At 48.8% G+C, this 11852-nt stretch overlaps 1 protein-coding gene across 1 annotated transcript; it reads left to right on the top strand.

Annotated features, from left to right (window-relative positions):
* The first annotated feature begins 2545 nt into the window (after positions 1-2545).
* On the top strand, positions 2546-6377 carry LOC125545065 (GDSL esterase/lipase LIP-4-like). Its single transcript, XM_048708928.1, has 5 exons — positions 2546-2915; positions 5054-5239; positions 5341-5498; positions 5588-5858; positions 5934-6377. Exons 1-5 carry the CDS (start codon positions 2609-2611, stop codon positions 6167-6169), a joined length of 1158 nt encoding a protein of 385 aa, XP_048564885.1. The 5' UTR covers positions 2546-2608; the 3' UTR covers positions 6170-6377.
* Positions 6378-11852: the final 5475 nt, after the last annotated feature.

The following is an 11852-nucleotide window of genomic DNA, read 5'->3' as shown; positions in this document are numbered from 1 at the left end:
CAAGCGTGAACTACTAATTGCCGAGAAGGTCCAATTTCACGCACTACAGCACGAGCTTCACAACCTATGGCCGATTCGTGAGTTCGGGTGGCCGACCTAGTCCATGTACCTCATGTATGCCAACACAATCGCCATGACTGTGCTTGTGACCTTGTGTTCAGTGTGTGGATGGCCTCGACGTTGGCAAGGTGTTCACGGCCACCGCTTTCAGGCCGAGCTGTTCGCATGCACGTGCTTATTTCTCTGCCGCTGCAAATCGCTTGAGCACGCGTTTCTCCTCACCTGCCCCGACAACAGAGCTGTTTATCGCCTGCACGCTCAGCGAAGATGCACTGTACGAGCACCACGCGGCACCTAGGTGTAGTGGGGCTTGCATCCTGTAGATGACTGGGCAGTCGGTTGAAGCAGCCAACAAGTTCGAGGTGTTCCAGTAGGGGCCGCCACGGGCAGCCGCACCCGGCGGCTTGAGGTAGGAGAAGTCGACAAGCCCGATGCGGACATCGGCGCCACCCGCGGAAAGAGAGAGAGAGAGATCGAGAGATTCGGGATGGATCGGAATATTAATGTGACACATGGGTCCGGGCTGTCAGAGTGATCCTGGCCGGGATCTTTATTTTCCCGGTGCGTCAAACGGAATGAGGGTTTAGATTGACCGGGATCAACGATTATAGGGTATGGACTTCAAGAATTTGAACGTGAAGGTTCATTTACATCGTGCTCTACAACTTCAAAGTTTAAAATAGACTTCACTATGAAGGAGTGAAGTCTGTTTTAAACCTTGAGATTGTAGAGCGCGACACAAGTAGACCCTCACGTCTGAATCCCTGAAGTCCATACCCTATACTCTTCGATCCCGATCAATCTAAACCCTACACCAATCCTATACCTGTTTGGAAGGATAATCCCGATCGGGATCAGCCGTTTCTCTCACTGTCCACACGGGCCTACGTGTCATATTTTATCTTCCCACTCAATCTCTGCTTCTCTCTCTCGCTCGTCGCCCTAGTGGCTTAGCCCGGGCCCCTTCCCCATCCGCAGTATCATCGGCTTCCGCGAAGACAGAAGGCAGAAGTGGTCTGCCACCGCGCGGAAGTCCGATATCAGCGTCGGAGCTGTTGTTGTTGCTGCTGCTGCCGGCGAGATTGTCTTGTCGTCACCGCCGCATTGACAGGAGGAGCGCGGCCGTTAGCGTGCCTTCTCGCACCACGGCAGGATGGAGAAGCTGAGTGTGAGGACATGGCACGAAGCAGCTCGCTGACCATGCGGCCGGCGACCTGACCGAGCGTGAAGCCGGTGATGTCGGAGCCCGCCGACCGCCTCCATATGCTCTAGGTCCGCAGTGGGGACGATTTCTAGCGATGATGTGTTCACTGGGATGCGTATCTATGCTGCTCTGCTGGCGGTGGTGCAATGAAGTCGATGCGGCTGTCCATGGGCACGGGGCATGCGCACGGCTCTGAGTTCGGTGCGTGCGTGGCCTCGACGGCACGAGCGTGAATTACTAATTGCTGAGAAGGTCCAATTTCACGCACTACAGCACAAGCTTCACAACCTTTGGCCGATTCGTGAGTTCGGGTGGCCGACCTAGTCCATGTACCTCATGTATGCCAACACAATCGCCATGACCGTGCTTGTGACCTTGTGTTCGGTGTGTGGATGGCCTCGACGTTGGCAAGGTGTTCACGGCGACCGCTTTCAGGCTGAGCTGTTCGCATGCACGTGCTTATTTCTCTGCCGCTGCAAATCGCTCGAGCACGCGTTTCTCCTCCCCTGCCCCGACAACAGAGCTGTTTATCGCCTGCACGCTCAGCGAAGATGCACTGTACGAGCACCACGCTGCACCTAGGTGTAGTGGGGCTTGCATCCTGTAGATGACTAGGCAGTCGGTTGAAGCAGCCAACAAGTTCGAGGTGTTCCAGTAGGGCCGCCACGGGCAGCCGCACCCGGCGGCTTAAGGTAGGAGAAGTCGACAAGTCCGATGCGGACACCGGCGCCACCCGCGGAAAGAGAGAGAGAGAGATCGAGAGATTCGGGATGGATCGGAATATTAATGTGACACATGGGTCCAGGCTGTCAGAGTGATCATGGCCGGGATCTTTATTTTCCCGGTGCGTCAAACGGAATGAGGGTTTAAATTGACCGGGATCAACGATTATAGGGTATGGACTTCAAGAATTTGAACATGAAGGTTCATTTACATCGTGCTCTACAACCTCAAAGTTTAAAATAGACTTCATTCTCGGAAACACCGGCGGCGTCACGATGGGAGCTGGATGGCTCCTCGCCGGCCGGCGCTGCGACCTGACCATGGAGGCCGAGCACGCCCCATCGACGCGGCGCACCAGGTCCAGCGCCTGCCATGCTCAAGCGGAACCACCCGACCACGACAGACAGACATCCGTCTGGCCCGAGCCCGGCGCGGCCCAAGGCACGACGTGCTCGTGCCCCGCTGGCCCGGCCCGACCCGGCCCAAGTCCCAGCATGGTCGTCGCATTCGTCGCAGCCCCACCACAATGAGCATATACGGCGCATGACCTCACAGAATCCGCTACTCGGGGCTCGCGAGAGATAGAGAGAAAAGCGAGAGGGACACGACAGGGCACTCCACATGCTACAGACAGACAGAGGTCCAAGGTCGTCAATGTCGGCAGCAGCGGCAGGCGACAGCGCGCCACGGCGAATCCTCGCGCTGGCGCTGGCGGTGGCACTGGCGCTCTGGCCGTCGCCGGCGCGGGCCGGGTTCAGCTGCAGCCCCGGCGCGCGGCCGGTGGTGTTCAACTTCGGCGACTCCAACTCCGACACGGGCGGCATGGCGGCGGCCAAGGGGTGGCACATCGCGCCGCCGGAGGGCCGCGCCTTCTTCCACCACCCCACAGGCCGCTTCTGCGACGGCCGGCTCGTCATCGACTTCCTCTGTGAGCGTCCATTCCCGATCCCCCCGACCCAAACCAGAGCATTATTCTATCTCCAAGATTCTGCTTTTTCTGTCGCTTCTCTCCCCGAACGAACCCGTGTTTGGCGACACTGTGCAACGGGTAGATTTGTGCGCGGCGTACGGTAAATATAAAAAAGCACCGCGGTAAACTTCTCAAGTGGAAACACAGCGCTCGCCGACACTGACACTGACACTGACGGACTGGTCGTCGGCTGACTGAATCCCATTAGCGTGAAGCCAGAGCTTGAGTGAAATGTCCAGTAGTATACTGCAATTTTTTCAAGTCAGATTCCGTATAGAACGGTGCACTTGGTCGTATTTTCAGTGAAATGTCGTTCGTTCTTCAATGTACAGTAGCAAAATATTTATTCCGTCTTACGCACATGATGGTAGGCAGGCATGGCACGGCTCAGCCTGAAATAACTTATCCACCGGAGTACTGCTTACAGTAGCTAACCAACAGTTTTGTTGTCCATCGTATCATATTCATACAGGCATATCATACGCTGCATTAGTTGGTCCCTCCCTCTCGAGAATCTATTCATTCAAGCCACTGTCCTTTCGAACCGGAGGATATCCATGATCAATTCAAGGCCCAGCTGTTCTCTTCAGTCTTTGACACGGGAGACTCGCTGGCCCCTCTGCCTCTCGCTGTCTCCGCCTTCAGTTAATGGCGTGCGTCGGTGCGCCCCAGCGTCCAAACTCTGTTTCGGACTTTTCATGTCAGCATTCAATGCTAGAGCACTCATGCATTCAGTGACGTCTACTTCAGTTCTTCATTATTGGTGGAGATAATGTTATTGTCCACAACTTCAGATACAGTATGTCACAACCTTTATGTGCCGACAATCATGTGATGGATCTGTGCTGTTATCTGAAATCCAGCGGCTGAGGACGTGAATCTGTTACCAAGGGCCTACTTTTTTTCTTTCCTAAAATAGGGAACTTTGCACATGTCCAGCTACTCTAGTCCTGAAGCTAACTGATCTTCTACCATTATTTTTGGCTAGTTATAAGAACGCCACTCTTCTAATTGCCTTTGTTCTGGACTATACGACTAAGTTGAGGAACAAAGAAGTACGCAATTATCCTCATGTAGAATTTATTATAAAAAAAATTAATTCTACATGATGTCGGGGTTGCGGTAGTGTCTTTATTCTGGACTCTACGGCGTGTCTGTGGCATTGCCTCAGGTGTTTGTTGTGGCGAAGTCGGAGCTGCGGTGGAAGAGCCCGGGCGATGATGATGATGATGATGAGCGGTAGGTGGTCTGTTCGGTAGTCTTTCACGACGCTGGCCTTGCATAGTTGTCGTTCGTAGCTTGACCTCAGAGTCGGAGCTGCGCTGTCACCAACACGGGTAGCTGGTTGCTTGGCATGGATCTTAGTGTGGCTTCTTGCGGCCTCGGCGGCGTGGGCTTGGTCAGAGGGCGCCTGCAATGAAGTCATAGTCGCTTGCTTGGGGAGAAGTGGTGAGGATGACAAAATGTGCTTCCTCGACAAGGTTCTCTAGCGGTGGTGTGTGTGTCGTATCTTGTGGGTGACTGATCAACAGGTCGTGACGTTTTTCACCCTGTTTTTTTTTGCTAATTAACCGGGCAACTATGTTCTTCTTAATTAATGGATTGAGTCATAAGGTTCCCAGGTTTCAAATAAAAAAAGTAGCCCCTGTGTGTATTTTTTTTAGCTTATGTGTGCTTTTAAAATTTAAGAAGAAACCTGTGTTTGGGGCCCTATCTGAAGAAGAGTATACTGCTTAAAATTTTGCTCTCCTAAGTATTAGTATTTTTTTTTCACTTGGGGCTCAAATGTGTTATCTTTCTGATAAACACTAGTATAAAAACATCAAATTGGTATTACTAGAGTCATCATGAAACATATTCTTATAATGTATAATTATTTTTATGTATGTCTGTACATAAATTGATGTTCAAAGTTTCATCTTGAATATTATACAAGTTAATGTCTAATAAGACAACAACTTTTATCGGAGTTAATACTTTGCTGCTGGTGTGTTTTGCGCATCTAATCTGACTCGCGTACATGTTCATGAGAAGCACCAACTCATGGTTATTAGCCTTACTAATAGTGGGTCCATGAATGACCAAAACATATCCAGGTGAAAGCTTAAACATAAGCTATCTGAGCCCTTATCTGAAGGCGATTGGTTCTAATTACAGTAACGGAGTGAATTTCGCTATTAGCGGTTCAACAACACTACCACGGGACGCCCTTTTTGTATTGCATGGACAGGTGCAGGAATTCTTCTTCTTTAAAGCCAGATCCTTGGAACTCATCAATCAAGGTTTGTTTGCCGTGTATTTTCTCTCAAATCCAAATGAAGTAAGACGCGCGGAGCTATACGTACAGTTGATAGTAAATGAGCAAACTTGTTGCTATACACAGGTCAGGAAGCTCCAATCGATGCAGAAGCGTTCCTAAATGCTCTATATATCATAGACATAGGACAGAATGATATTAACGCTCTTCTGTCCAACTTGCCTTACGACCAAGTAGTCGCAAAGCTCCCTCCAATACTTGCGGAGATTAAGTATGCTGTTCAGGTGAAGTTTTCTTTTTTGCCTCTTGTGAGTAAATTACTATATGCTGCCATGACGGACAACCACAACTCTGCTTTCTTCAAAAACTGCAGCTTCTGTATGGCAATGGGAGTCGGAACTTCTGGATACATGGAACAGGGGCTCTTGGTTGCCTGCCTCAGAAGCTCTCTATCCCACGTAAAAACGACAGTGACCTTGATCAGAATGGCTGCCTCAGCACATACAACAGAGCCGCGGTCGCGTTCAACACAGCTCTAGGCAGCCTCTGCGATCAGCTGAATGTGGAGCTGAAAAACGCGACCGTTGTGTACACCGATCTTTTTGTCATCAAGTATGACCTTGTGGCCAACCACACCAAATACGGTGAGCTCATGATCAAATGTCTCTAATGATTCGCGTGATTTCTGTGATATTACTAAATCAATTGCATTTCTCCAGGTTTTGACAGCCCATTGATGACGTGTTGCGGGTACGGAGGGCCACCGTACAACTATGATTTGAGCAGGAGCTGCCAGTCTTCGAATTCAACGGTCTGCGCTGACGGCTCAAAGTTCATCAGCTGGGACGGCGTGCACCTCACCGAGGCCGCCAACGCCGTCGTGGCTGCAGCCATACTGAGCTCCGCATATTCCAGACCAAAGCTCAAGTTTGATCAATTCTGCAAAGCCCGATAGATCAACCAAGAGAAGGTAGCAAAAAGCGCAATTGATGTAGTATACATTATATACTTGCAATGTTTAGTTCTTCAAGGTCTTAGTTCAAGGACATGCTAGATTTTTAGTTTTTCCTTCTTAAAAATTCCTTTTCACAAGGAATAGAAATGGTTTTAACAGGTTTCTTGTGTTCTTGTTCACAATTAAATAGAAACGGTTTTAGCTGTCAGCATGGACGGTGGACTCGACAAAGACTTCATTTTTAACACATATTGATCCATCTAGGCATATATATATATATATATATAGGTTAAATCCATACCTACTCCATAATAAATAAGTATGACTTGACGCAGTGCAAGAAACAACTACAACTATTAAGCAAACAGATCAGGGGTGAGGCTCTACATCCACCACTGCACAAACATCTTCAGTCCCTTTCGACCCATGGAAAGGCAAAGGGTCACCGCGCCGAGTAGCAGCAAATAGACCGCACCCATCTCTGTACCGTTGATCTGGACCTTCCGCCGACCTTGCTGTGAGACATCTTACGAGAACTCGAACCGACATTTGAAGATTGACGCAGCGATGATGATAGTGACCACCCCAACGAGCGCCAATGACACCCCCATCCACCCACATTCCCAATTTCGGTTTCTATTCCAGCCGCCACAGCCGAGTGTCTGTCTAATGGTTTATCCTCCAATTGACAGGGGGTCTCGGCCTTCGCTTCCTCGCTAGCTTTTTTGGCCATTAGTAGCTGAGCCTCGAGATGATTCACCTTCTCCAGCAGTCCACGTTGTTCATTTACTTTTTCCATCAGCACATCTACTAGTTCATGATTCAATTGAACGGCCTTTTTGGCTTCTGTTGGGGAACGTTGCAGAAAATAAATTTTTTTTCTACGTTTCACCAAAATCAATCTATGGAGTCAACTAACAACGAGAGGAGAGTGCATCTACATACCCTTGTAGATCGCGAGCGGAAGCGTTCAAGAGAACGGGGATAATGGAGTCGTACTCGCCGTGATCCAAATCACCGATGACCAAGTGCCTAACGGACGGCACCTCCGCGTTCAACACACGTACGGAGCGGATGACGTCTCCTCCTTCTTGATCCAGCAAGGTGGAAGGAGAGGTTGATGAAGATCCAGCAGCACGACTGCGTGGTGGTGGATGCAGCAATGATCGCAGCAAGGCTTCGCCGAGCTTCTGCGAGAGGGAGAGGTGTAGCAGGGGAGAGGGAGGCGCCAAGACTTGAGGTGCGGCTGCCCTCCCTCCCCCCCTTTATATAGCCCCCCTTGGGGGGGGGGCGCCGGCCCTGGAGATGGGATCTCCCAAGGGGGCGGCGGCCAAGGGGGGTGGAGTGCCCCCCAAGGCAAGTGGAGGCGCCCCCCACCCTAGGGTTTCCAACCCTAGGCGCAGGGGGGCCCAAGGGGGAGGGGGGGCGCACCAGCCCACTATGGGCTGGTTCCCCTCCCCACTTCAGCCCATGGGGCCCTCCGGGATGGGTGGCCACACCCGGTGGACCCCCGGGACCCATCCGGTGGTCCCGGTACAATACCGGTGACCCGAATCTTTCCCGATGGCCGAAACTATACTTTCTATATATAATTCTTCACCTCCGGACCATTCCGGAACTCCTCGTGACGTCCAGGATCTCATCCGGGACTCCGAACAACTTTTGGATTATTGCATACTCATATCTCTACAACCCTAGCGTCACCGAACCTTAAGTGTGTAGACCCTACGGGTTCGGGAGACACGTAGACATGACCGAGACGGCTCTCCGGCCAATAACCAACAGCGGGATCTGGATACCCATGTTGGCTCCCACATGCTCCTCGATGATCTCATCGGATGAACCACGATGTCGAGGATTCAAGCAACCTCGTATACAATTCCCTTTGTCAATCGGTACGTTACTTGCCCGAGACTCGATCGTCGATATCCCAATACCTTGTTCAGTCTCATTACCAGCAAGTCACTTTACTCGTACCGTAATGCATGATCCCGTGATCAACCACTTGATCACATTGAGCTCATTATGATGATGCATTACCGAGTAGGCCCAGAGATACCTCTCCGTCATACGGAGTGACAAATCCCAGTCTCGATTCGTGCCAACCCAACAGACACTTTCGGAAACACCCGTAATGTACCTTTATAGTCACCCAGTGACGTTGTGACGTTAGGTACACCCAAAGCACTTCTACGGTATCCAGGAGTTGCACAATCTCATGGTCTAAGGAAATGATACTTGACATTCAGAAAAGCTACAGCAAACGAACTACACAATCTTTGAGCTAAGCTTAGGATTGGGTCTTGTCCATCACATCATTCTCCTAATGATGTGATCCCGTTATCAATGACATCCCCATGTCCATAGCCAGGAAACCATGACTATCTGTTGATTAACGAGCTAGTCAACTAGAGGCTCACTAGGGACACATTGTGGTCTATGTATTCACACATGTATTACGATTTCCGGATAATACAATTATAGCATGAATAATAGACAATTATCATGAACAAGGAAATATAATAATCATTTTATTATTGCCTCTAGGGCATATTTCCAACAGTCTCCCACTTGCACTAGAGTCAATCATCTAGTTACATTGTGATGAATCAAACACCCATGAAATTCTGGTGTTGATCATGTTTTGCTCTAGGGAGAGGTTTAGTCAACGGATCTGCGACATTCAGATCCGTATGTACTTTACAAATATCCATGTCTCCATCTTGAACATTTTCACGAATGGAGTTGAAGCGACGCTTGATGTGCCTGGTCTTCTTGTGAAACCTGGGCTCCTTGGCAAGTGCAATAGCTCCAGTGTTGTCACAGAAGAGTTTCATCGGCCCTGACGCATTGGGTATGACTCCTAGGTCGGTGATGAACTCCTTCACCCAAATTGCTTCATGCGCTGCCTCCGAGGCTGCCATGTACTCCGCTTCACATGTAGATCCCGCCACGACGCTCTGCTTGCAGCTGCACCAGCTTACTGCTCCACCATTCAACATATACACGTATCCGGTTTGTGACTTAGAGTCATCCAGATCTGTGTGGAAGCTAGCGTCGACGTAACCCTTTACGACGAGCTCTTCGTCACCTCCATAAACGAGAAACATGTCCTTAGTCCTTTTCAGGTACTTCAGGATATTCTTGACCGCTGTCCAGTGTTCCTTGCCGGGATTGCTTTGATACCTTCCTACCAAACTTACGGCAAGGTTTACATTAGGTCTGGTACACAGCATGGCATACATAATAGACCCTATGGCTGAGGCATAGGGGATGACACTCATCTCTTCTATATCTTCTGCCGTGGTCGGGCATTGAGCTGAGCTCAATTTCACACCTTGCAACACAGGCAAGAACCCCTTCTTAGACTGATCCATATTGAACTTCTTCAATATCTTATCAAGGTATGTGCTTTGTGAAAGACCTATGAGGCGTCTTGATCCATCTCTATAGATCTTGATGCCTAATATATAAGCAGCTTCTCCAAGGTCCTTCATTAAAAAACTCTTATTCAAGTAGGCCTTAATGCTGTCCAAAAGTTCTATATCATTTCCCATCAAAAGTATGTCATCTACATATAATATGAGAAATGCTACAGAGCTTCCACTCACTTTCTTGTAAACGCAGGCTTCTCCATAAGTCTGCATAAACCCAAACGCTTTGATCATCTCATCAAAGCGAATGTTCCAACTCCGAGATGCTTGCACCAGCCCATAAATCGAGCATTGGAGCTTGCACACCTTGTCAGCATTCTTAGGATCGACAAAACCTTCCGGCTGCATCATATACAATTCTTCCTTAAGGAAACCATTAAGGAATGCCGTTTTGACGTCCATTTGCCATATCTCATAATCATAGAATGCGGCAATTGCTAACATGATTCGGACGGACTTCAGCTTCGCTACGGGTGAGAAAGTCTCATCGTAGTCAACCCCTTGAACTTGTCGATAACCCTTAGCGACAAGCCGAGCTTTATAGATGGTCACATTACCATCCGCGTCTGTCTTCTTCTTAAAGATCCATTTATTTTCTATGGCTCGCCGATCAACGGGCAAGTCAGTCAAAGTCCATACTTCGTTTTCATACATGGATCCTATCTCGGATTTCATGGCTTCCAGCCATCTGTCGGAATCTGGGCCCGCCATCGCTTCTTCATAGTTCGAAGGTTCACCGTTGTCTAACAACATGATTTCCAAGACAGGGTTACCGTACCTCTCTGGTGCGGAACGTGTCCTTGTGGACCTACGAAGTTCAGTAGCAACTTGATCTGAAGTTTCATGATCATCATCATCAACTTCCTCTCTAGTCGGTGCAGGAACCTCAGGAACATTTTCTTGAGCTGCGCCACTTACCGGTTCAAGAGGTAATACTTCATCAAGTTCTATCTTCCTCCCACTTATTTCTTTCGAGAGAAACTCTTTCTCTAGAAAGGACCCATTCTTGGCAACAAAGATCTTGCCTTCGGATCTGTGGTAGAAGGTTTACCCAACAGTTTCTTTAGGGTATCCTATGAAGACGCATTTTTCCGACTTGGGTTCGAGCTTTTCAGGTTGAAGTTTCTTGACATAAGCATCGCATCCCCAAACTTTTAGAAACGAGAGCTTAGGTTTCTTCCCAAACCATAATTCATACGGTGTCGTCTCAACGGATTTCGACGGAGCCCTATTTAAACTGAATGCGGCAGTCTCTAAAGCATAGCCCCAAAATGATAGCGGTAAATCGGTAAGAGACATCATAGATCGCACCATATCTAATAGAGTGTGATTACGACGCGTTCGGACACACCATTACGCTGAGGTGTTCTAGGCGGCGTTAGTTGTGAAACTATTTCACATTTTCTTAAGTGTGTGCCAAATTCGTGACTCAAGTATTCTCCCCCACGATCTGATCGCAAGAACTTGATTTTCCTGTCACGTTGATTCTCAACCTCACTCTGAAATTCCTTGAACTTTTCAAAGGTTTCAGACTTGTGTTTCATTAAGTAGACATACCCATATCTACTCAAGTCATCCGTGAGGGTGAGAACATAACGATAGCCACCGCGAGCCTCAACACTCATTGGACCGCACACATCAGTATGTATGATTTCCAATAATTTGATTGCTCGCTCCATTGTTCCTGAGAACGGAGTCTTGGTCATTTTACCCATGAGGCATGGTTCGCACGTGTCAAATGATTCATAATCAAGAGACTCTAAAAGTCCATCTGCATGGAGCTTCTTCATGCGTTTGACACCTATGTGACCAAGGCGGCAGTGCCACAAGTATGTGGGACTATCATTATCAACCTTACATCTTTTGATATTCACACTATGAATATGTGTAGCATTACGCTAGAGATTCATTAAGAATAAACCATTCACCATCGGAGCATGACCATAAAACATATCTCTCATATAAATAGAACAACCATTATTCTCGGATTTAAATGAGTAGCCATCTCGAATTAAGCGAGATCCTGATACAATGTTCATGCTCAAAGCTGGCACTAAATAACAATTATTGAGGTTTAAAACTAATCCCGTAGGTAAATGTAGAGGTAGCGTGCCGACGGTGATCACATCGACCTTGGAACCATTCCCGACGCGCATCGTCACCTCGTCCTTCGCCAGTCTCCGCTTATTCCGCAGCTCCTGCTTTGAGTTACAAATGTGAGCAACTGCACCGGTATCAAATACCCAGGA

The sequence above is a fragment of the Triticum urartu genome, chromosome 1, assembly GCF_003073215.2.
Source record: "Triticum urartu cultivar G1812 chromosome 1, Tu2.1, whole genome shotgun sequence".
NCBI lineage: Eukaryota > Viridiplantae > Streptophyta > Magnoliopsida > Poales > Poaceae > Triticum > Triticum urartu.
The sequence above is the reverse complement of the archived record's forward strand: the minus strand, read 5'-3'. Positions and strand labels throughout refer to the sequence as shown.

Excerpts from the sequence above, each read along its gene's own strand:
- LOC125545065 (XM_048708928.1), top strand. The coding sequence starts at position 2,609 with ATGCTACAGACAGACAGAGGTCCAAGGTCGTCAATGTCGGCAGCAGCG. Across the intron at positions 5,240-5,340 it reads CTTGGAACTCATCAATCAAG|GTCAGGAAGCTCCAATCGAT; the intron begins GTTTGTTTGCCG and ends TGCTATACACAG. Across the intron at positions 5,859-5,933 it reads GGCCAACCACACCAAATACG|GTTTTGACAGCCCATTGATG; the intron begins GTGAGCTCATGA and ends GCATTTCTCCAG.